Source organism: Eubalaena glacialis, chromosome 7, assembly GCF_028564815.1.
Source record: "Eubalaena glacialis isolate mEubGla1 chromosome 7, mEubGla1.1.hap2.+ XY, whole genome shotgun sequence".
Taxonomy (NCBI): domain Eukaryota; kingdom Metazoa; phylum Chordata; class Mammalia; order Artiodactyla; family Balaenidae; genus Eubalaena; species Eubalaena glacialis.
In genome coordinates, this window is record NC_083722.1 from 70476145 (window position 1) to 70502361 (window position 26217).

The 26217-nt window shown below is 45.0% G+C and overlaps 1 protein-coding gene across 2 annotated transcripts in view; it reads right to left on the reverse strand.

Annotated features, from left to right (window-relative positions):
• Positions 1-7938, reverse strand: part of CDCP1 (CUB domain containing protein 1) — a 55525-nt gene extending 47587 nt beyond the window's left edge. For both annotated transcript variants that reach the window (XM_061196626.1, XM_061196625.1), the window contains exon 1: positions 7731-7938. In XM_061196626.1, coding sequence (XP_061052609.1) covers positions 7731-7812 — 82 coding nt within the window. In that variant the 5' untranslated portion in view covers positions 7813-7938. The remainder of the gene's footprint in view (positions 1-7730) is intronic.
• Between the last annotated feature and the right edge of the window lie 18279 nt (positions 7939-26217).

Below are 26217 nucleotides of genomic sequence, written 5' to 3' on the forward strand. Positions count from 1 at the left end.
ACACGCATTCACTGGGACTGTGCTTCCCTCCTCCTCCTCTTCTGTCTGATTTGCATCAGATTTGGAGCCAGAAGACCTGGGCTTTAGACCTTCTTGCCCTTGCCACCTTCTCACAGTGACTTGAAGAAGTCATCTAACGTCTATAAGCTCGTATCCTCTCCGAAAAGGAATTGGCCTTGACCTGGATTATCCATTTGTTTATTCCACAGATATTTATTAAGTGCCTGCTATGTGCCAAGCACCATTCCAGCCACTTTCCTAATGGGGATTGGATACGACCCTGCCTGAGCTCTTCCAATAGCTCGGGGGTCTCCAAAAGATCCACAAATCAGCTCTGATGTAAATCAGCTCATAAGACATTAGGGCTGGTGGTTCCTCCGCACGGTCCAAGCCCCTACGTGAAAGACTGGAAAACTGAGGCCTAGGGAGACAAGGCAACTTTTCCCAAGTCATAAGGCTAACTGTTGACAAGACTTGAAGTTAGAACCAGGTGTCCTGACCCATAAGTCTGGCGCTCCTACCACTCTGTCCGCTACATTGCCAATTGGACAACGATGACTTCTTCCTGGGCTCCCATCTATACTACATTTCAGTCTCCCTTTCACTTGGATAGGGCCATGCCACTGAGTTCTAGTCAACAGAGTGGCAGCAGAAGTGATATGAAACAAATTCCATTCCTGGACCATAAAACCCTCCATCTAAGACCCCCTCCTGCTCTTTTATCTTCTATCAGTTTGATATGGATGAACACAGAAGCCACACTTCTTGAAGATGGTGGAGTCAGAAAGTGGAAGGAGCCTGGGTCCCCATATCACTGCGTGGAGGAGATCCCCTGTTTAGGACCTTCTGTGAGTAAGAAATAAACACCTATTGCGTTTGAGCCATTAGACACATCTGGGTCTGTGTTATAGCAGCTCAAAGAGTGTTACACCTTAACTATTAGACTTATCAAGGTAAAAAGTCACAAAGAATTAATCAGTCCTCAATGCAAACATGAGGAGCTATCAGAGCGCAAGCCCGTCTTCAGCCTTCTCAATACACAGTGCTCATGGCATTCTGATCACGGAACTGAAAGTAAATATTTGAAAGGAAATTCAAAATATTTCCCTTGCCTAAAGTTTATGATTAGTTTCAACTGGAAAGAATAAAGAAAGGAGTAAATTGCAGCCTGGGGTGGTTAAGAGCCTGTACTCTGAAACGAGACTGCCCAGATTTACAGACGGCACTACCACCTATTAGCTGGGCTCTTGGGCAAGTTGCTTCCCCTATTACTCACTTTCTTCTATTTGACATTTTCTGTACATGCTCTTTGACCCAGTAATTCCTCATCCAGGAATTTCACTTACAGATAAACTTGTCCATATACCCAACAAAGTCAGCTGCAAAGATGGTCAGTAAGGCTCTGTTCATAGCAACAGAAGACTGGAAACAATCCATTAACAAGTGGCTGGTTAAATGTAACATGATGCTCCCACGACAAGGAATATTATGCAGCTGTCAAAAAGCATGACAGCTCCGTATGTTCTGGTATGGAGTTAGAACCAAGATGGATTGCTACATGAAAAAAATCAAGACGCATATGGGACACATCCTATACTATATACTATATTTGTGCTCCTTTTTGTGTAAAGAAGGGAGGTATGTATATTTGTAAACTTGTACATGCTCAGGAACAATGCACAAGAAACCACAGCTGCCTCTGGGAGGAGGCCTGGGGTCAGAGGTAGAAGGGGACATACTCCCCTCTCCTCCCCACAGATCATTTTGTACTATTGAAATTTTGTTACCATGTACAGGTAATTCTTTTTCTAAGCACAGTTTTTACATTGTTTACATATTAAAAACATATACACATTACCATATGATCCAGCTATCCCACTTCTGGGTATTTATCCAAAGATACAAACACACTAATTCTAAAAGATACATGTACCCAGATATTCATAGCAGCATTATTTACAATAGTTAACATATGGAAACAACCTAAATGCCCACCGATGGAAGAATGGATAAAGAAGATGTGATATATATATAGATACGCACACACAGACACAAACAATGAAATATTACTCAGCCATAAAAAAGATGAAATCTTGCCATTTGCGATAACATGGATGAACCTTGAGGGTATTATGCTATAAGATGGAGGAAGTCAAATACTGTATGATTTCACATATATGTGGAACATAAAAAACAAACAAACAAAAAACAAAATAAATGAACAAACAGGACAAAAACAAACATGTAGATTCAAAGAACAGAGTAGTGGTTACCAGAGGGGAAGGGATGGGGTCGGGGGTGGGGCGGCGCGAATGTGGAAAATGGGATCAACTGTACAGTGACAGACGGAAAATAAATTTCTGGTGATGAGCACGCCGTAGGGTATACGTAAGTTGAAATACAATGCTGTACACATGAAACTTATACAATGTTATAAACCAATGTGACCTCAAAAAAAAACATTTTAAAAACAAAAAACACACATTCCTAGAACAAATATGAACACAGCACTCAGTAAGTGTTGGTTGATTTTTCAAAAAATGAAAGAAAATGTCTGGAGTGCAGACACTGTCTCTAAGATGACCAGCAAATGCTGTCTTTAGGAGTCCCACTGTGCACAGGGGGCATGGCACACTGGTGACAGAAGCTGAGTTCTGAATTCAGGCTACCTGGGCTACCATCTCAGCATCACTACATACTTGCTGGGTAGCCCTGGGCAAGTTACTTCACCTCTCTGTGCCCCTCTATTCAGGGGCTTATAGGAGTACTTGCTTGAGGCTGGAGAGCTAAATGACTAGCAGGTCTACTCAAAAACGCCTCCTGGATTTACATTTTCACAAGAGGAAACAGCTGAGTTTTTATTACTCAAACATTGTGTCATCTATCACAGTTATTTTGGGCCAATGTCTATTTAGGAAATATGTATATTTACATCTCCAAACACAACACATTTGAAAAAAAATGTATGTTGCAAACACAATAGGCAGAATGTGAGGATCTGGTGGAGATGCCGCGACTGCCAACAAAAGGGGTGCAGGAAGTTATTACACACAAAGCAACTATCTGTGAAGAGCCGCATACAGTAAATGGTCTGGCAATCCAGAAGGGATGTCATGCATTTTACATTTAACAGAATTGGTTGTTAATTATATATGGGTATCTTCTGGTGTTTCATTATGCTTTTGGAAACTGTTGCGGGTTTGGGTTTTGTGCAGTGGGTTTTTATAGTTTGTCCCACGTGAAATAGTGAGATGTAGGGCATCAGTTAGTGTTTTCATGCAGAATGTCCGGTTTTTAGGGGTGAATTACTGATGTTAAGTGGGAGATGCTTACACGGAAAATACTCAGAAGAGTGGCTGGCACAGAGCAGAAGCTCAATATGTGTTAGGTATTACAAGTAGTAGTTAGTAATTAATAAAAAAACAAAAACAAAAAAACAAAAAACTTGTGTACTGAATACAAACCCAAGGCTACAAAGAGGTGAGGAAGGGGACTTGGCTCTCCTTGCTGGTTTCTCTAAAATGTTGCCAGCTGCCCAGGAGAAGGTGATGGGCTAATTACAAGGTTGTAGGAAGTGGTTTGAAATAATTTGATTGTGGAATAATTTTTATAATTTAGAATGGTAATTAAGGGGTGTGAACTTTTCTTAATCACCCAGGTGGAGAGCCTTAGCTATGGCTCCCCCATATTATGCCCCATTGTCCCACCCATCTTGACCTCAATCATGGATCCTTCTGACCAGCAAACTCCCCTTCTCCTACATCGAAACCAAAGTCAGCACCACTGAGCAAAATCGAAGGTGAGGCTTGTGTTATAAGCCAAGGGACTCAGTTCTGGGTTTTTGTTTTTGTTTTTAGCAAAAAAAGTGCTGCTGGACTATTAGTACCACCTAGCTGGGGCGCTCCTGAGATTCTTGAATACCCACCAACACCGTTCAGACCCTGCTTGCTGAGCTAGAGGGAGGACTACTTCTCCCATAGTTGCTAGTGAAACAACAATGATGACAGCCCAGGGGAGTGTGGGAAAAAGGCATTCATACTCTGTTGGCAGGAAGGTACACCAGGACAACAGGACAAGCTACCCACAGGGCAACATGGACATGTGTATCCAAAACCTTAACCTTTTCTCTACTCTTCATCCCAGCAATTCTATTTCTAGAATTTTAGTCGGACAAAATAGTCAAGAATGTGCAGAACAATATAGCCACAGGAACACATTCTCAGATATATCAAAATGGGATAATCCAGCTGACACTATTTTATAACCTTAGCAACGCAAAGATAATATCATTTCATGTCATTATAGAATCTGTGCTATATAATTTTTAACGTCTTTTCACTGAACAGACCCCTACTGTTGGACATGTTCTATTTTTTTTTAAAGCTTTTTAAAAAAATATATATTTATTTTATTTACTTTTGGCTGCGTTGGGTCTTCGTTGTTGCACGCGGGCTTCCTCTAGTTGCAGTGAGTGGGGACTACTCTTCGTTGCAGTGCGCGGGCTTCTCACTGTGGTGGCTTCTCTTGTTTCGGAGCACGGGCTCTAGGCGCACGGGCTTCAGTAGTTGTGGCATGCAGGCTCAGTAGCTGTGCCTCGCGGGCTCTAGAGCACAGGCTCGGTAGTTGTGGTGCACGGGCTTAGTTGCTCCGCGGCATGTGGGATTTTCCCGGACCAGGGATCGAACCCGTGTCCCCTGCATTGGCAGGCGGATTCTCAACCACTGCGCCACAAGGGAAACTCTGGACATGTTCTATTTTTAGTAGGAAAAATTGAAAGCAATCTAAATGTCCACCAATAGGGGACTAGTTAAAGCTATACAAAGGGATGGTCCCATTTTTGGTTTTACACACACACACACACACACACACACACACACACACTAAAACTGTGCACCAAAATGACCAAGGTGGTTTGCTCACAGATATTTTGTTATATTTGTTGCCAATTTTTCTACAATAATTATATATATATTACTTAAAACATTTAAATAATTTCAACTTCCTTTCGCCACATTGATAGCCTGGGAGAACCCCTAGAAGAATGTGGGGGGGCAGGGTACAGTCATCACAGACAAAACAGTAACACATGAAGTGACCCTTGAGGCTGATGGGTCAGCACCCGGGCACATGTCTACAGCCAGCAGAGAAACAGTCTGTGTGGGTGTGGGGGTTAGAGTGGGGTCGGACTCATCAGTTCTGCCAGTTACACATTTGAATCTGAAGAATGATGAACACACACACTCACCCAGGGTGAGTGAACACGTCATTTGATGCGTACTCATATTTTTGGCAAGAAACAATGGCTGCAAGAATGGGGTCACTGACCCAGCCTCTGGTACCTGAGTGGTTCTTGGAAAGCCACTAAGTTGAGGGTTTTTTTTTCGTTTTCTTTCTTTTTCTTTTTTTTTTTTTAATGTTATCCTACTTGAATCTCTTAGACTAAACTTTTTTTTTAAAATAAATAAATTTATTTATTTATTTATTTTTGACTGCGTTGGGTCTTCGTTGCTGTGCGCAGGCTTTCTCTAGTTGTGGCAAGCGGCGGCTGCTCTTCGTTGCAGTGGGTGGGCTTCTCATTGCAGTGGCTTCTCTTGTTGCAGAGCACGGGCTCTAGGCTCGTGCGCTTCAGTAGTTGTGGCACGTGGGCTCAGTAGTTGTGGTGCACGGGCTTAGTTGCTCCGTGGCATGTGTGATCTTCCAGAACCAGGGCTCAAATCTGTGTCCCCTGCATTGGCAGGCAGATTCTTAACCACTGCACCACCAGGGAAGTCCCTAAGTTGAGGTTTTAACAAGGCTATTTTAACTTAACCAGTCTTTCATTCTTAGAAGTGGGAGAGCTGGTGGGAATACCAAACTCAAACAAACACACCCCACCAAGATGCAAACTTTCCTTTACTCTTCATCTCTGCAGTGGGATCAACATCATTTTCACTCTGCAGAGTCTTAAGAGAGTTCAGCCATTTATAAAATAAATCCACTGTGCTAGGCTCTCTGGTTCCCTCCATCTTTTCAGGACAGACGCTACTAACTTCTCGAAGGCCTCCAACAGTTACATCAACCCCAAGACTTTGGGCAAAGCAAATGTACTCTGTGACTGCTCCAACCACAAAGGGATAACCTTTAGTTCAGCCCAGAGATCTGGCCTCACAGGTCCACTTCCTAAGACCACAGGAAAGATTTAAGAAGGTGAAATGGGAAAGTTCCTGGGCTTCCCTGTATCTGTACAACGAACCAAGAGACACGGCTCCAACAGTCAAGAACTTCCTGGAAAGAAGAGACTCCACTGGAGCCACTGGAGACCAAAATGGCAGCCTCTCCAGGCCACAGGGAGGAATGAGACATGTAACAAAAGCCAGTTCAGGATAGGCTGTCATAGATGTCAGTAATGCACTGACGCCTTGACTTACACCATACTCTTACTGGAGGAGTTCTCAACTGTTATCACAGACGACCGGAAACATCTCAGACAATTCCCAGAGTTTCAAGACAGCTCCCAAGTGTGATGGGCACACTTTTTTTCTCACACATACATTTACACCTATTTTCACTAGCTAAATTACTTTTTATTCTTAAACTGACTTTTTCTTCAAGGGAATCTTGAAAACTCAGTCCAAATTACAATAAACACAGTAAATATTTTCAATGTCCCCTCTTCTGTGCAGCAATATGTCACCTCACTGCTGTTGGAGAAAAGAACCAGGAAGCTTTCCTGTCTCGGATTTGTCATGATGGCAATTGCTGGAACGCCCAAGTTCAACTCATCTGCTTAGATTGATTCTTTAACTTAATTTCCTCGAATTTACCTGCCTGCCAAACACAAACGTCCCCTTAGATGCAGCAAAGGGTAATCAAAAACCCAAATCGCTTCCTCGACAGCTCTTTTAAAAACACAAAACTCGTACTAGTCTCAGGAAAGGCCTCAAGTCAAGTTCTTACATGAAGAGACCAGTACGGTTTTAACACTTCCAGGGCCCACAGGGCACCTCCTCGTAGGCCCAGGTAGCTGGGATGTGGCGGTCCCTGCCCCCACCGGAACTCGGAATTCCCACACAACTGTGGACCGCCCCCTCCGCCGACCCCCTTCCGCTGTCCAAGTCCACTACCCACAGGTGCGAGGGGCGGGGGCGTGCACAGCCTCCGCGGCACAGAAGCGATTTCATTTTTGGATTAATGTTCCTGAACTTCGGGAGAGCGAGAAAGGAGCGGACGGACAGGGGAAAAGGTGAGTAAAAAGGTGGGACGTCGTGGCGCCAAACCACCGTTTTCTCGCCCCGTTTCTCTGGCCCAGGCGCTGAGGTAGAGGGTGCGCCAGAGAGGGAAGTTCCCTCCTCACGCCCAGCCCGGCGCCATCAATAATCCAGGTAGAGCCCCCGAGCACGCAGCGCGCCACCTCAGCGAGGTTCCCCGGGCCTGGCTTCCGCGCGCCCTTCTCTCCTTCTTCTCTGCCGGCGCCCGGCTCGTGGTCCCGACCACCGCGGTGCTCCCCGCTCCGGGACACCTCCACTTGCCGCGGTCTGAGCCCTGGGCGAGGTCGCGCGGAATCCAGGAGGGTACGGCCACCACTCCCGACGCGGCACTCCCCGGAGCCGGGCTTCCGAGGGGCCCCAGCCGTCCGTGCGCCCCGCCCGCGCCGCCCCCGCCCCCGCCCCCGCCCCACCGTGGCGAGCGGTGTAGACCCTCAGCGCCCAGTGGCCCCTCAGCGCTCCGCGCACCGGCAGCGCCGCACTCACCCCCTCCGCGGGACAGGCGCGCAGCGCCCAGCAGCAGGACCCCCAGCAGTGCGACCGTGACCCTGCAGTTCAGGCTGGCCATGGCTCCGCGGCGCCTCGGTCTCGGCGGGGAAAGCGAATGTGGCCCGTGATTTGGAGCGGCTGGCACGGGCTTCTCTTAGTTCCGTCCCGTCGCGCTCACCTGAGCGCGGGGCGGACTGGCCCTGGCTCCGCCCAGCGCCGCGGGAGCCCGAGCTTGCTGGGTCAGTCCCCTCCTCCCTTTCCTCCTCCCCTTCCTGCCTCTACACCCGCCTCTCTCGTCCAGAGCAGTGGGACCTGTAGCCACCTTCCCGGACCTTGCTGCCGCCCCTCTCAAGACTTTGTCTACAGGCGCGAAGGTCGCCCTTGGGGAACCCAGTCAGGCCTCCTTTTACTTTCCGGGCGACAAAGGAGGCCAGTGTGCCGCGCATTTTTCCGGGGAATCATGTCTGTGGATCACTCAAGCCCTGGCTTCCCCCTCTGCTTCCTGATTTGGGCTGGAGGCTTGCTGGATTTTAACGCCGGTGCTACAGCTAATCTTTGCAAAACTGTGAGCCTGAAGCCAACTCCAGGCACTTCACAGACAGTATTTCTAATGCTCACAGCCACCCTTCCATATAACAGTTGAAACAGATTTACTGAGTCACTCAACCTGCCCAAGGTCACCAGGCCAGTTAGTAATTTATGGAGGCAGGATTTGATAGCCCCGGAATGGGTTTCCACAAACGGGGTTGCTTTGTTACATTTTTGAAGAGTGAATGAATGAGTGAATAAATGCATGAGGCTGGAGAGGGCCAAGAGAAGAAACCTGAACAGGTCCACAGAGGCCCCTTTCTTGAGTTGTGAATAGTATGTATGGGACTAGCGTGAGGCATTTACTCCAGTCGTTGGGCTGTAAATCAATGGCGCTGGGTATCTTTCCCTCCTCCCAGCTGCTGGTGTGCCATCTTTCTCTGGTTTCCGAGGTCCTATGGATTCTTCTTACCCCCTGCAGACCACACACCATGTCCAGGGTCACAGGGCCACAAGGAGAGGCAATGGATGGTTCAGGGACTCTCAGCTAGCAGACCAAGGTTCTGCCAAAATGACTCCAAGGGCCCCCCTGGGTCTGTCTGTGCCAGTGGGCAGCCAGAGGCTGGGCCAGGGTCATCCAGAACAACCTGATAGAAGAGCACATGAAAGAACATTGGTCTACGTTCAGCTCCCACTTTTGTTTGATTCTTGGGGGAACTGAGCTTCTCCAGGCTGTCCCTACACTCACTGGGAACAGGGCTGAGAAACCATCTCTTAGGAGCTTCATCCCCTTCCTTCTGTGTGTCTTCAATGATGAGAATAAAGCAAACTCTGCCCCCAGTCCACGAGGGAGGCAGGGATGTCCAGGTTGCGGACATGACTGCCCCCCACCCTTCCATCTATGGCAGGGCCTGGACTGTGAGCTGGGGGGAACGTCAGAGTTTACCTTCCAGTTCACTTTCTGCCTCAGGCAGACAGATGGGGAAACTGAGACCTAGAGAGAAGGAAGAGGATGAGAAAAGTAGGAAAGCTTTTAGTGCTCCCCAGGGAATTGAGGGCAGATTCATCAAGAGAAAGAAATTTTCAGAAAATCTAAACATCTTTCAAATATGTTTATGGTAACAGGAGAGTAAAGCAGATTTTGTCTGTTTTCCTAATTCTAAGCAGGCATATATACCCCAGCATCTTTTCCTAGCATCCGTAACACCATTGTTTTCCACATATGATGATGATGATGATGATGATGATGATGATGATAATGGCAATGTGTTGAATTGAAAATACTGGAAATACTTTGTGACAACTTTAAGCCTAAGGAACAAGTCATTTCTTTACTGTATCATTTCTCCAAAGTTTGTTTAACTGGTCTCCCTGGGAGAGTGAAACTAACTTTCTGTAAATGACACGAGTCAATAATTCTCAGATGTGAAGGATTAGTGATGGTTCCAGATAATGGCAGCAAAGAGAAAGACATGAGGAAAGTGGGGAGGCACTTCAGCATCCTTTGCATGACAACCCAACTACATAGTTGAATTCAAGATGTCTTGAGGTAATAGCTTGGTTCTTGGAGTAGAGTGTAATCAAAGCATTGCCAAATTTTGGAAATGTCTTTACAAACTTGGCTGAATGGAAGGAGTCAATTTTAAAAGGTTATTTCTGAACTGGCAGAAATCCAGGCAGCTGCATTCTGTTGCCAGAGAAAAATGACATTGAAAGATAAGTTTTAAAACAGACTGTTCTATCTAATTTTGACCCCTCTGGAAACCCTACAAAAACTACAAAACAGGAATTAAAAAAAAAAAAAAGACATAAGCCTACAAAGACAGGGAGAACAGATAGAAGACAACAGCAGAATCCTTTTAGAAGCTGGAAAGCAGATGGACAAGTGGTAACTGTAAGCCAGTAATGGGGAAAATTGAGAAGTAGCATGATTTATGCGATAGAATTCTCAAAAAGAAACAAAAACAAAACAATAAACCAACCCTAAGGAACTGGCAGCACAAGGTATTCTGGAATGGGAGAGTGAAGGAGGGGCTAAAACAATGAAGCCCGGGAGAAAGCTGTTTGAAAAACACTATAGTTAGATCTCTGGAAACTGTCCTCCATTCCTTCTGGCTGGGCAACTGTCCCTCAGCAGAAGTCTGAAGCATTGTTTTCTGAAGAGGTTAAAACTGAGGGAATTGGGCTGAGGAGTGCCAGGCATAGCTGAAGGCCTAGGAAACATTCTGAAAAATAGGTAGATAAAAGGAACATATGCATTCTCTATGCTGAGCTCCCTAGCCGCCTGGCCCCAACTTGCCTCCCAGATTGCAATAGTCTCAGTCCATTCTGGAGATGGAAAGAGTCTTCTTTTGGAGAATCTGACCAGCTCAAGAGGAAAGACCTAAAGATACAGATGTTTATCCCCATCAATAGGCTAACCAGATCCCTATAATGATGTTTCCAGTTGGTAAGCCCCACCAATTCAGCTTTTTGATCTCTCACATTTAAATATGACCAGGCGGTAGGATTTCAAGACATCTGAGGAAAGCATCTAACATGATAGAGTCAAAATCAACCAACTAACTAAACAGAAAAAAGCGACTTGGAGAAAAGAGACTATATAAGGAGAATAAAACAAAACAAATCAAAGCAAAACAATTACTAACTTCTTTAGAAAGGTAGCAGATAACATTGTATCTATGCAGTAGGAACAGGATTTTATAAAAAATGAATATTCAGGGACCCACAGAAGAGTTCTTAGAAAAATTTTAAAACTATAGTAGACATTAAAAAGTAAATAGAAAAGTTGGAAGATTTCCCAGAAAGTAAAGCAAAAAGATAAAGATAAAAAATAGCAGAGAAAAATTAAGATAATTAGAGGTCCAGTTCAGGAGATCCAACATCTGAATAATGGGTTTCCTAGAAAGAGAGAGCAGATGAAATAGAGATGACATCATCAATAATATAATTCAAGAAATTTCCCAGGCCTGAATGACATGAGTTTCCAGATTTAAAGACTCATGGAGCATCCAGCACAACGGATAAAATAGGCTCACATCAAGGTACATCACAGTGAAATTTCAGGAACCTATGAACAAAGAGAACATTTTATGATTTCCAGATAATTTCCAGGGTCTCATGAGAAGAAATGAAAATCAAAATGGCTTTGGATTTCCCAACAGCAACACTAGAAGCTGGAAGACAATGAAGCAATACCTTCAAAATTCTGAAGGTATAATAACTTCCAGCTAAGAATTCTATACCCAGCCAAATTACCAATTAAGTGGTAAGGTTCTGATTTAGACATTCAAAATCTAAAACAAAAACAAAACCAACAAAACCGCCAAACAACAAACTCCCGCACACCTTTCTCAGGAAAATACTGGAGGATGTGTTCCATTAAAACAAGAAATGCATGAGACACAGAGAGGAGTGGATACAGGTGTGTGAGGCTGAACTTAATGACCTTAAGAAAAAGAATACAGAATTACAAATAGAAAATCAAGTGGGAAAAATGATTATTTATTTAGAATAAGTAAAGAAATGACAACAAATCACAAACTTGAAAAAATTGAAAAATACCCCAAATGTCACAAAATCCAAAAAAAAATGTGATATCTTCACAATTAACTCACTGGTACAGCTCTATATCATTCATTCATTCATTTCTTCAGTTCATTTTGCTTCACTGATGTGTGTACTATCTGTTCTGGAACTTCCAGATTTCATCAAGATGCATCAGATAAGGTAAGATGCAATCTTTATTTGTTGGCACACCTTAGACATGTGAATTCACACATAGAAATACTCAGTGTTTATAGAAACATTACAGTGTTGTGCCCTACAAATACAGGAATTCTTACAAATTCTATATGTGTGATTCTTATTAAAGAACAAAATAGTGTGGGACATTTATAATTTTATATGCTGCATTATCCATTTATTTCTGACAGAGAAAAGAAACCTTCATTTTTGATAAGACATGATGAGAACTGCATGTTCTGCTTCAAATTTTAGTTTTGATAATTGGAAGAATTTTCCAGACTAGCTTCTTTGATTCCTCCTCCTCCACTATCCACATACTTCTGGTTGGGCACTGTAGGACACATTCATAATTCATCTCTGACCTTGCTCCTTTTGGTCACCTCACCTGATGAGTCAGCCCAGTGGATGGGAGGAGTATTCCTGGAAGCCGCTACTACAGCATGAGGGCAAGCAACGACACGAAAGTGACCGTGCATTACGTAAAGATATCCTAGCAACCCCCAGTTAAATGTATCTCCAATTCAACTTCTCCTTAGCCAGATCCCAAAATGCCCATAGCCACTCAATCCTGCATTGCATCAGGGGAGGTGGGATAGAGGGGAGGTGGGGGAAAACTCTTTTTGCAGTTGAAATACATGCCTTTGCAAATTTTACAAGAAACATGACCAGATGAGCACATGCCTTTGGAAGGGCTGCACAGTGATATTTGAGCTTTCTTATCTTTATGATATATTTGCCTCTGGACACAAGAAGCACAAGATCCAGCTCAAGGGAGAGGTAAGGAATTTCCAGGGTGATGTACACTAGGCTTAGAGAAACTGGAGACCAGATTGAGTCAAGTTGTAAAATGTATGGCCAAGGATTGTGGAAGTCCCTCCCGAGTGAACCATTGCACAGAATAAAATCAAATGGAGTCATTACATTTATTGATGAGATCCTCAAATAATAACAGTGTTTGGCCAAGATGTGCCTACTCCACACCTCAGCATACCTATGCTCTTCAGATGCACTCGAGCCACACACGGCTGAGCAACCAGAGACAAGGAGCTGGCACCGTGGAGTGACACAGCAGCCCTGAGGAATAAACTTTTTTTTAAGCTTCTGTGATTTGGGGCTTCCAGTCACTTGTAATGGAACCTCATCCTTAGGCAAGCACAGGATATTTTTCTGGTGCCGTGGAATGTTAAGGGAAAGCAGACCCAAGTGATTCACTGCAAAAAGGAATTTGACCTAAATGAGAGAGGTGGAATGGCTCAATGACTAACAATGCGATTCTGCAGTCAGATGTCCTGGATTCAAATACAGGCTCTGCAACCTACCAGCTTGTGCAACTCTATATGTGCCTCAGTTTCCTCACCTGCAAATTGGGGCTATGAGAGGACGTCCTTCAGAAAGTGCCGTAGAGATTAATGAGATCATATATGTAACAGGTTTAGCACAGTGCTTGGCACATAGTAAATGCATAATAAAGGTGGCTGAGATTGCCTTTGCTATGGGGGTTGGTATGAAAGGAGAGGGTATCAGCTTGGTGGGGGTGGAGGGGAGGACTCTGGAAAGAGAGGTCTGGAGACCAACTTCTTCATGATCTCATTCAAGCACGAAAGTGTCAGTTCCCCAAGACAGGAAGTTGCCTCTGCTTTACTCATCTGGATGTTCCCAGTGCTGAAAACAGTGCTTGGTATGTAGTCACTGCTCAGCAGATAGTTGGGGAATGAATGGATTCATCAAGACAATGAATGCGTGGATGGCCCTGCTAACCCGGCCAGCTGAGCCTGGGGAGCTCCTTGTAACTTGGGACCCTGAAAAGATGAATGGCAAGTGTTCATTTTAAAATGGGGTGGGGCCCCTGGCTTCCAGAAAGAGGCCATTGTGGCCCATGCCAGGTGTCTGGCAGAGACCCTGGCCTTGTGGGACTGGCCAGTGTCTGGTGGGCCAGGACTTCATCTGGTTTGAACAGAGGGGTGGAAAGAACATCTGTCTGCATCAGGCAGCTTCTTTGAGACTTTGCTTTCCAGGGGATTAAGCAAGTTAACAACGGGGAGATTCTTTCTGTGCACAAACAGCCCTTACTGTCACTGTAATGCCAACCACTGTTTCAAGGAGAAAACCTCCCAGTCACAGTTTGGGCAGAGGCCCCTTTGTGAGCCTTGAAACAGAGGAGTTGGCTGTGGTCTGGGGATGAGATAGGTGTTCCTAGTTTGCCAAGTAATTTTTTAAAATTAATTAATTAATTTAATTTATTTATTTTTGGCTGTGTTGGATCTTCGTTGCTGCGCGCAGGCTTTCTCTAGTTGCGGCGAGTGGGGGCTACTCTTCGTTGCGGTGCACACACTTCTCATTGCGGTGGCTTCTCGTTGCAGAGCACGGGCTCCAGGCACGCGGGCTTCAGTAGTTGTGGCTCGCGGGCTCTAGAGCTCAGGCTCGGTAGCTGTGGCCCATGGGCTTCATTGCTCCGTGGCATGTGGGATCTTCCCGGACCAGGGCTTGAACCCGTGTCCCCTGCATTGGCAGGCAGATTCTTAACCACTGCACCACCAGGGAAGCCCAGTTTGCCAAGTAATTTGCCCAAGGGGGAACCATGTGGTACAATTTCAGTCCTGGGATGAGTAAGACAAATAAGAAAAATCCTCAAGGAGCAGCTAGTCATGCTGCTGCGGACCAGGGCTGCGTGAACGTGCATCTGCGTGACTCAGGAACTCGCCAGCAGGCCGCCAAGCACCTTCTGTGCTCACCCCAAAGTTACCTGAAGCCCAGGAATCCGCACTTCATCACCTCCCCAAATCATGGCACCTAGGAGGTCAAGGTAAAACGACAGGGGAAGAAAGAGGAAACGTGAAGCAGGAGACAGAGCTCTCCTCTCCTCCCTTTTTAAGCCTGTGCAGCCAGCTCCCTGTAAGTCTCTTGCCTGCAGGGTGAAGAAAGCCAGACCCTGCCCTCCCTGGAGAGCACCGCCCTCGGATATGACCCATACCCACGTCAGGCCTGTGCTTGCCAGCCTTGTTTCTTTCTTTCCTATATTTTCACTTGGAGTGTGGGAGGAAAACGGTCTTTAGAATGCCTTCAGAGATGTTCTTCCCCCGGGAGAGGGAACTGAGTCATAACCACTGAGCTGGAGCCTTGGAGCTCATCTGGTTGTCACCTCCTGATGGATGGAGTCACAGAGGGGATGTGACACGGTCAAGTCACACAACAAGTGACCTTCAGAGCGGAAGCCAGGTGTCCAGGAGTCTGTGAGCTCTCCTTCCTAAAAAAACCTGGTACAACTCTGCCGGCATCGTCATGCCCACCGCCCACTCACCACACTACCACCTGCCTCTGACCTTGGCAGCTTGGCTTCCACCCCCACTGCTCTGCTGAAATGTTTCTCCCCAGAATGGCCAATGCCCCTCCCCATGGTCACACCAGGCCTGGTGACAGGAAGATGGTTTCAGAAGGAGGAGAGGATGGGGAAGGGGTGTGGGCCGAGGTTCTGAGACTTCCCTAGTCCAGAACTGGTTTGGGAGCTGGACAGGCAAAGACAGGGCTAACCCAACACCACCAAAGCCATTGGTCACTGCCTTTGCCTGCAGTGCCCTCCCACCCCACTTAATGGGCTATGAATCCAATCCATATCCTCAGGTGGCTCAGGTTGCACTTGTTGTGCAACTATCACCATCCACCTCCGGAACTTTCTGATCTTCCCAAACTGAAACTCTGTATTCATTAAACAACCACTCTCCATTCTCCCTCCCCCGTCCCCGTCCCCTGAGCAACCATTATTCTACTTTCTGTCTCTATGACTTTATTATTTTAGGTATCTCATGTAAATGAAATCATATAATATTTGTCTTTTTGTGTCTGGCTTATTTCACTTAGCATAATGTCTCCAAGGTTTATCCATTTTGTAGCATGTGTCAGAATTTCCTTTCTTTTTAAGGCTGAATAATACTCCATTGTATGGATATACCGCATTTTGTTTATCCGTTCATCCATCAATGGACATTTGGATTGTTTTCACCTTTTAGTTATAGTGAATAATGCTGCTCTGAACATGGGTGTACAAGTATCTATCTGAATCCCTGCCTTCAGTCCTTTTGTTTATATACCCAGAGCAAAATTGCTTGATCATATGGTAACAACAAAGCCATCACCACACCTACAACTAAATGGATGATGATGCTTTAATAGCATCAAATATCTAGTCAGTGTTCAAATTTACAGTTGTCTCATTAAAATCATTTTTAATAGGTTAGTTGTTTGAATCAAAATCAAAACACCTTTCCTGTATTGCAATTGATTGGTATGCCTTTTTAAAAAATAAAATAACCTGTTTAGTTTGGAATAATTTTATATTTACAGAAAAGTTGCAAAGTCAGTACAGAGACATCCCATGTACTCTTCACCCAGGTACCTCTAATGTTAATATCTTCCATAACATGAGAGATTGGTCAAAACTAAGAAATTGACACTGGTACTTTACTATTAACTAAACTCTAGACTTTACTTGGATTTCACCAGTTTCCCCACTAATATCCTTTATCTGTTACAAGATTCCATCTTGGATACCACATTGCATTTAGTCTTCATGTCTTCTTAGGCTCCTCTGCTCTGTGACATTTTCTCAGTTTTTCATTTTTCATGACCTTGACAGTCTTGAGGAGCGCTGGCCGGGTATCCTCTAGAGGGTCCCCTGGTCTGGGTTTGTCTGATGTTTGTCTCACGATCAGACTGGGGATATGGATTTTGGTAAGGACAGCACAGAGGCAGAGCACTTCATCACATCCCATCAGGGGTGGGTGACATCCACAGGACATCACTGGTGATGTTCACCTTCATTTCTGGGGTAAGTGGTGTCTCTCGGCTTCTCCATCATAAAGTTACTATCTCCCCCTTTCCCTGCTCTGTTCCTTGGAAGTGAACCATTAAGTTCATGGTATGTCTTTCAAATTCATTTTAATCAGTAGATTCCCCCATCTCTTAATTTTTTCTCAAAATTTATTTGTGGAAGAAACTGGGCCGTTTGTCCTATTCCTTTGCCCTCTGCGGTTCCTTTAAACTGGATCTCGAGGCCTGATCTGCCTCATGCTTGATTTTTTCAGCAGGGCCACTGCACGGCTGGGGCTGTGGGCTTCTGTCAGGAGGCACCAATTGTCTCCTTTTTGTAACATTAGCAGCTACTGATGCCCACTGTGTTACCTCAGTTCTGATACCTTTAGATTCCTCAGGACTAACCTTATCATGAAGGTAACCTTTCCTACATGAAGACAGTTCCTTTTCTTCCTTCAATAAACATAGTAGATTTCAGCAAATCAAAGATAGCTCCCACGGTAAGAAACATTGTTTCTGTACAACCAAGAAAGAAAAAATGCTGTGAATTCGCCTATGGCACATTGCCAGCCATAGAATACCAAGGTAGTGTTTTCATTTTCCACTAACCTCATAGTTTTATTCTTTCCTCGGATGAATTGTAGAAGTTCAGTCAAAGTCAGCGGTTGCTGGCGGATGGATGTTTGGGCAGCCCTTGTTGCAGGGGCATCGCTCACACTGGCTTTTGTGGTTGAGGTGTCACATTGCCTTCATCAATCCCTGGGACTCAGTTTCCTCTACACTCCCTTGCGTTGTTGCTTGCTGTGTGGTCTGCCATCCTTTTGCATACTTCTCAGTGACAAAACAGCTTAATGGAATTCTATTTCTTCTACGTCCTTTCTTAAGTCCTGTAAGCAGTTGGTTATAGCTTTGCAAGAAAATACGGAATTGTAGTCATTCCTCTAAAGACAGATAATTGCTACTCTGCTGTTACATTTGTGTCCCACTGCCCTGTTTCCATGCCTTCCTGTGCCCATGCCAACTGTTTGTTTCCACAGTGAATTATATTGTCATCTTTTTGGTGATATTTTAAATGATAGTTAGACCCCGTATGCGTAGAACCAACCATGCATATAATTCAGTGGAAGGTGATGCATTATGAACAGTGATGGTCAAGTGTGAGTGTGTCCAGTCATGGTGACCGCGCTGCCACTGGTGGGCAACGACTATGAGAAGTGCCCCAGTTACAGAGATGTTAAAAGTTTTTAAGACATGTGCCTTGGAGTTGATGAAACAGAGAGTTTCTGGTGATGTGGCTGGCAAGAATCCCATTTTATTTATCTGGGTGATCTCCCCAGACTTTAGCTCAGTGTTTACAACTATTTCAAAAATATTTGTGGAGGAATGAAACCAACAGTAAGCAATCTATATTTATTGAGCATTTACCAGGAACAAGGTCTAGTTGGGATAAATACTTGAAAACCCAAACCAATTCCCTTTCTTAAATGTTAATTTGCTTTCCCCCATTCTCATCACATTTCTGCAGCTGTTCTTGGCCAGGTTGAAGTCTTCTACTACTATATTGGTACCCTTTCTGTTTCTTTTCCACTTGAGTAATAAATACACCCAACTGTCTATCTTAGATTTTCTACGAGAGTCCTGATTGCCATCTTCAGGTCACCTGAATGGATTTGGGGATCAGAAAACATGGTCAGGGCTTCCCTGGTGGCGCAGTGGTTGAGAATCTGCCTGCCAATGCAGGGCACACGGGTTCGAGCCCTGGTCCCGGAAGATCCCACATGCCGTGGAGCAGCTGGGCCCGTGAGCCACAATTACTGAGCCTGCGTGTCTGGAGCCTGTGCTCCGCAACAAGAGAGGCCGCGATAGTGAGAGGCCCGCGCACTGCGATGAAGAGTGGCCCCCACTTGCCACAACTGGAGAAAGCCCTCGCACAGAAACGAAGACCCAACACAGCCATAAATAAATAAATAAATAAAATTTAAAAGAGATAAGCAAAACATTCTCTCTATAAATTTGATCTTTAAAAAAAAAAAAAGAAAACATGGTCATGTTCATGATCACCCTCTAGTTCATTTTCCTCCATGGACTCCTGACAAATCAGCTGGAAGATTTGCCTGAACCACAAAATGTCCATGTCAGGATGGGTGATTTCCAGTTACATTCAAGCAACATTACCCTTTCTTTTTTTCCCCACAGGACAGATAATTGTCTCTTTGGATTCTTTCCTTCTTTCTTTTCTTTTATTAATAGGCTTTATTTTTTAGAACAGTTTTAGATTCACAGAAAAATTGAGCAGATAGTATGGAGAATTCCCATGTACCCCCCCCCACGACAGTTTCCCCTATTAATATCTTACATTAGTGTGGTACGTGTGTTACAATTAATGAAGCAATACCAATACATTATTATTAACTAAAGTCCATATTCAGACATCCCTAGTTTTTACTAAGGATCCAGGATCCCACATTACAATTAGTTATCATGTCTCTTAGGCTCCTCTTGGCTGATACAGTCTCTCTCCCTTTCCTTGTTTTTGATGATCTTGACAGTGTTGAGGAGTCTAGTCAGGTATATAGTAAGATGCCCCTCTGTTGGGATTTGTCTGATGTTTTTCTCATGATTAGACTGGGATTATGAGTTTGGGGGAGGAAGACCACAAGGTAATGACATTTTCATCACATCTCATCAAGAGTGCAAACTATCAACATGACTTATCACTGTTGATATTAATCTTGATCACGTGGCTGGGGTGGTGCTCATCAGGTTTCTCTCCCTGCCCCCACTTTTCCATACAGGACTCTCTGGAAGGGGGTAACTAGGCTCAGTCCCACATTAGGTGATGGAAAGTTACAATTCCTCTCATTTAGGGTGGAGCTTGGGTTTCTTTTAAGAGTCAACCTCCTATGTTTCTCTCATCTCTTCTTCCCTTGCCCTCACCTCAGTTCCCCCCCAAAGTCTTCTTCCGAGGTTTTTCTTCCAATGTCTGTTTGATGTTTTTCTCTTCAGATTTAAATACTCCTGGGTTTGGGGATCAGTTCCCACATGCTCCTCTCTTCCTTAAAGTAGGTTTTTCTGAGTTGGTGCTACAGATCGCCCTTTCTCTGGGACACTCTGGTAGAAAAGGTTCTTTGGACCAATGCATGTGGAAAACGCTCATTCCTTACCCCTTCTTAGAGACTCAGAGCACACGAGCATAATAAAAGGTCTGACAAGTCTGGCAATAAAGAGGCCTGATTAACTCAAAGGTTTCTCAAGGCTATTTCACCTTGAAACCTTTTACCATATTTCATTGACTCAGAGACACTCATTTTTTTTTTCTCACATATTAACATTTTTGAAGTTGGGTTGCATCTTACAGATGATTAGATAAGAAAATAGTATGTTTCTTCTTAGAGGTACCTGCAATAATGGTGTCAGATACACTGATGGTATTTGAGATTTGAGGAAATACAGTATTCACGGCACATCTATAGATATTCTTCAGAACCAGTGAAAAGTGGAAACTGAATTAAGAAACTCAGCCTGCCAGGTCCTCAAACCCCACCTCTTCCTACTTGGATGACCTGCCTCCTTGATTTTAAGTATTCTTCAGTTTGGGGTACAGATGTCCTCTGCTCCCTCTGTGAGATGTGCCCCAGGGCCCACTCCCCACCTGCTTCTGGCACGGCCAGCCATGACTGACTGGCTAGAACAGTTTAACTTAAGAGTGAGGTATTAAGGAGTCCCTTGGCCACAGATCTAAGCTGTGTCCTCTGATCAGCTTTATCATTAATGAGGTGCACTATTGTCCTTAAGGAAACACATTCCTAGACTGCCTGGTTTGAAATCTAGCCTGCTGTGTGATCTTGGGCAAGTCAGTTAACCTCTCTGTGTCCATTTCCTCACCAGTAAACTGGGGATAAATAATTGCATCTACTTGATAGGGTTGTTGTGAGGATCAGATGGGATATTACATGTAAGGCACTGAACCCAGGGCCTGGCACCTGGCAAGCTACTCTAAAACATCGGCTATTACTAGAAAGACAACATTTTTATCTTTGGTTCCTGGGTCATTTTTCAGGAATAAAAAAGACTTGGAGACACTGACTAGCTTGGGTCCTAAGGGTGGCAGGAGGCAGTTGGTAGGAGGGCAGAAGAGAAATTTTCTGCAGTAAATCACGGCCTGTGGTCAAGCTGACCTTGGCCTGCTGCCCGGAGCTACTGACCCCAGCCAGAAGGTGGAGAGGAGAGAGCAAGAAAGTGATTCTCTTCCAACCAGCCCAGCCTCTAGAACAGAGGAACCTGGCAAAATAACAGCCGGAAGATTCAAAAGCAGTGAGTGGCATTCAGGCCCCAGGCGACTGGTTGTCTTCCAGGGTCCCCCGCTGCCTGCTGCCATGTGCATCGCCTTGGGCAGGACTCTGTCCACTCTATGCAATCTCCCCAGTTTCCTCCTCCTCCCCTTATTATTCAGGACGTCTGCTTCATATTCATTCCCCCACGGGTTCTGTCCAATTTAATTGCTCTGTCACCAAAGATTAATCCCGACAGATAAGAAAAAAGACATCTGAAAATATTGACTCTGCTCCTTCTTATCGTCCCTCCCAGGGCCTTCACACCTTCAGCGGCTTCGCTTCAATGCCTTGTCAGGTTGTTGGAGTGGCTCATTTCAAGGGGTGAGCTCTCAGGGGTTCTGGTGCCCAGCGCTCCTGGAGGCTGGTGGCTGTCAGGGTCTGGCCACCTGTTGCTGTGCTGGAAGGACAGGGCTGGGACTGGAGGCCGGGCCAACTGGGACCTCAGGTCCCATCCCAGGCAGGACAGTCCTTTGCCTTTCTGAGTTGCTAAGAGACAGAAAGACATCCGAGAGGCAGGCTGCTTTAAAGAATATCATTTTTTAAAGGCTCATTCTAAATGGAACATCATCAGAACTTTGCCAAGATCTTCCTGGTTGTTCAGAAGATGGCCACTCTTTCTTTTTCTCACTTCCTTCCCTCTGTATCCCTGTCCCTTCGCTCTCCTTCCATCTCTCTTTTTAGCTTCTGAGGGCTCAGTCCTTGCTGGTCTGTTGATGGGGCTGAACAGGGGTCAGGGGTGATGGGGTGGCGGGTGAGGTCTCAGCCACAGGTCAGCCTGGGGGCCCAGGAAGTGTTTGGGGGAACTGGCTTCACTTCATCCAACCATGTCTGTGTCATTCACCAGGTGGCCTCTTCAGTGAGCAAACTCTTACCTATGTGTAAAATAAAGTGATTATCTGGGGAAGGAACAAGCATCACGCTTTTCGTGATTGCCACTGGTCATTGTGTAGCCCTTTGCTGCTCTCTGGGTCCCGAGCTCCATATATATTTTTCATATGTGTATCTGGCTCTATATTTTATTTTTATACAAATAATAGCATATTATCACCTTGTTCTAGCCCTCGGGATTTTTATTCTTTCTTCCTAACAAGAGTCTTGATTATCTTAGTGTGTCTGTACATAGGAAGCAACATCAATCGTTGTGGTTTGTTTTAAACCACTTCACTAGATTATTCTTTAAAAAAAATTTTTTTTTTAAAATATTTATTTATGTATTTGGCTGTGCCGGGTCTTAGTTGCGGCACGCGGGATCTTTTAGTTGCGGCACGCGGGATCTTTAGTCGCATCATGCGGGATCTAGTTCCCTGACCAGGGATTGAACCCAGGAGCATTGGGAGCGCAGAGTCTTAACCACTGGACCACCAGGGAAGTCCCCAGTCGTTTTTAATGGTTAATCAAACACACTTCTGCTCTAGGGCACTGCTGCCAGCCCACCCTGGGGCCTGCAGACTATACAATGCATGTCCCCAGGCTGCTCTGTTCAGAAAACAGGTGGCAACTCAAACCTGGTGACCGAGGAAGGCGCTGTTTACAAAGGTGTGGGTGCAGGACAGAGAACCAGCCCGGATCGCGGGCACCAGGGCCAGCACCATCTAGTTTGCTCATTTTATCCAGTCCCGAGGGGCTGTGTGACTTGCCCAAGGTCACACAGCAAGAAGCAAAGCCATCAGAAAACCAGGTGTCCCGACTCCCAATCAGTATTCTTTCCTCTGGGTTTGCTATGATTGTCAAAAATGAAACAAAACAAAAACACCCCTGGTTATTTAAATTCCAATCGTGAGTCTAGGAAAGTTGTTTTTTTTTTTAACATCTTTATTGGAGTATAATTGCTTCACAATGGTGTGTTAGTTTCTGCTTTATAACAGAGTGAATCAGCTATACATATACATATATCCCCATATCTCCTCCTTCTTGTGTCTCCCTCCCACCCTCCCTATCCCACCCTTCTAGGTGGTCACAAAGCACCAAGCTGATCTCCCTGTGCTATGCAGTTGCTTCCCACTAGCTATCTATTTTACATTTGGTAGTATATATAAGTCCATGCCACTCTCTCAGTTCGTCCCAGCTTACCCTTCCCCCTCCCCGTGTCCTCAAGTCCATTTTCTACGTCTGTGTCTTTATTCCTGTCCTGCCCCTAGGTTCTTCAGAACCATTTTTTTTTTTAGATAGGAAAGTTTTTAAATTAATCTTTTCCACAATCAAGACCAATTAGTCAACTCTTCTGTCATGAGTTTCCATAATTTTTCGATTTCCCTAACTTACAAATTGCTTTTTAAATCATAATTTGCAAATTTATTCATGACAAATATTTTTAAAAGCCAAAATTTGGTATCAGCTTAAGTGTCCCCAAATAGGATAATGGGCAAGTAAATGAGGATACATCTATCCAGTGGGAAATTATGTATTTCTTAAACTTGATATTTATGAAGAGTGTGCAATAAACTGGAAAATGCTTAGCTGTAATGCTCAAGTAAAATTGTAATCTCCAATTTATTTAGAGTATCATCAGAATTATGTTAATTCATACATGCACTGAAACAAACCAAAAAAACCCTAAAGTTACATAAAGGAAAACAAATGTAGTAAAGGAATATACCAATATGTTACTGATAATGATTATCTTTAGCTGGGTGAAATATGGGTGATTTTGATTTGCTTCTTTCAACCTTTCCAGATTTTCTACATTGATCTACTAATATGTTCATAATAACAACAGCATCAATTATAATAATCACAATTCAAGATTTTTAAAAGTCACTGTGATAATTTGACAAGGGATGCATATCCAAAACCATACAATTCCACACCTTCTGACCGAGTCATTTCTCTTCCAGGAATCTGTCCTGAGAAACTAATTCTGCTTTGGGGCAAATCTCTAGGCAGGAAGAAGTTTACTGCTGGGAAAAGCTGGAAACCACCTAAATGCCAAACAGTGGAGTAATGGTTACAGAAAATGTGGTTCAGCTGCTCAATGCTGCTACGTATTCATTAGGAAAGAAACTTATGACAAAAGTATGTGCTACAACATTAAATGGAAAACTCAGGATTCATAATTAAACGTAAAATATGACTCTAACAGGTTTTAAAAAAAAAGGTGTAGGTTTTGGGGGAAAATACACAAAGATGAGCGAATGAGCTGGCAGGGCGGGGTGGTGGAATCGTGAATAATTTTTCTTCTTGATTTTCTAACATTTTCTGTAATGTAGTTACCTTGCCTTTGTAACTTAAAAAACACGGTAAGTAGCTGTTCATCTGGGAAGTTGGTTCTCAAGTTGTACCTGCTAAGCCACAGTCTCACAAGGAAGGTGGGTGGAGACCCAGCCCCGATGTTGGCAGGAGGACAAGAGGAAAGTGTTCATCAATGAGGGCCTGATGAAGTCTGAGTTATTTACTCCAGGGCTGATGAAGCACTGAGTAGGTAAAAGAAATTGCTGGGCCCTGCAGGGGTCAAGGTGGGGAATGAGATAAGTATAAGAGATAAGGAGTGCAGAGCACACAGTTAAAACAATCAGTTCACTGACCAGGTCCAGCTGACAAACAAAGCCCTCACACCTGTCAGGGAGAAAACTGTGGTCATGGATACCCAGGCTGAAACAGCATGCAGGCAGCCTGCAGAGGGGAGGCACCCAGAATAGGGCCCTGGAGACATGGGTTCTGGGGTCCTCACCACCAGTCCTGAACCAAGGATCCTGGGATTGACTGGGGGCTCCAAGGCCCCTTCCAGCTCCCAGTGTCTGTGATCTGTGCTGCCCTTTGCTCCTGAAATTCTCTTCCTCATACTCCAAGATGTGGCACGAATGCCTTCACCCCTGCGGGGCCTTCCTTCCCTGCCCCTGCCTGGACTGCACATCCATCAGTCTGTGTGTCCACAGTGTTTGAAACCCAGTTCAGAACTGACTTGTTCCATCTGAAAACAAACAGAATAAACATCTGGCAGCTAAGGGAGCATTTAGGATGTGCCAGATATTGTGCTTGGCTGCGTGTTGTCCGGAGATGGGCTTGTCTGTCCTCCGAGGACTGGGTCTGTGTATTTGTGCCCACTTACCTGTTACTGCACGGCAAACTATCCCGAAACTTAGAGACTATAACAACAACTGCTTCTATTTTGCTCACCTTTATGGTGATAGCTGGGGCAGTCAGAGGCTGGGGCAGGGCAAGAATTGTCTGAAGGACTCACAGTCACACTCTGGTGGTTGATACTGGCTTTGGGTGGGACCATGGCTGGGGCTGTTGACCCACAGTTGGCCTCCTTCTGTATGGCCTGGGCCTCCTCACAGCAGGGTGGTAGAGAGATAGAGAGAGAGAGCCAGACAGGAGGAAGTTGTATTCCTTTTATGACCTGGCCTCAGAAGTCACACAGTGTCATCCCCACTGTATTTTACTGATTAGAATCACGTAACTAAAGGTGACCCAAATACAAGGGAAGGGGAGTTGGAATTCACCGTTTGATGTGAGGAATATTCAAGAGCTTGCACATATGTTTTCTAACGACCACTGTTGGCCTTCCTTGTATTCTCCTCTTCCTTGTGCCTGACACAGAGCCTTGAACTAAACATTAGCCAGAATTGTTGGTAGAGCTGAATTGCCTTTCGGGTTGGTGCAGACCTGGGTGCAGAGGATAGTTTGGTGTGAACCCACTTGCTTCCCGTTTATGTTATTCAGAAACACAAAACACTTGGAGAAGTCATGAATTTTTTGCCTCCGGCTGCCCACAGGCTTGGGATCTAGGTGGGTCAAGGTTGCTGTCTGTCATCTGCCCCCATTTTCCCATCCAGCCTTTCCCCCACTGCTCCATAAACTCAATCCCATGCTTTAATCAGACAGGTCCCCTCACTCTGTCCCAGTGGGGACAGCCTTTGCCCAGGTGGGTTCATCTGCTGGGGTGCCCTCTCTTCTTTCTATCGATACTTCCAACTGCTACCCAGCCTTCATGACCCAGCTCAAGGAACTTTCTCTCTTGGCATTTCCCTCTCACCACCACCAACCTCTTCCCCACCATTGCCTCGGCAAGAGAAGTGAAAAGCAGGCTTAATTCCCAAAGCTGCAGTCCTGAGTCCTTAAGGAGGCCC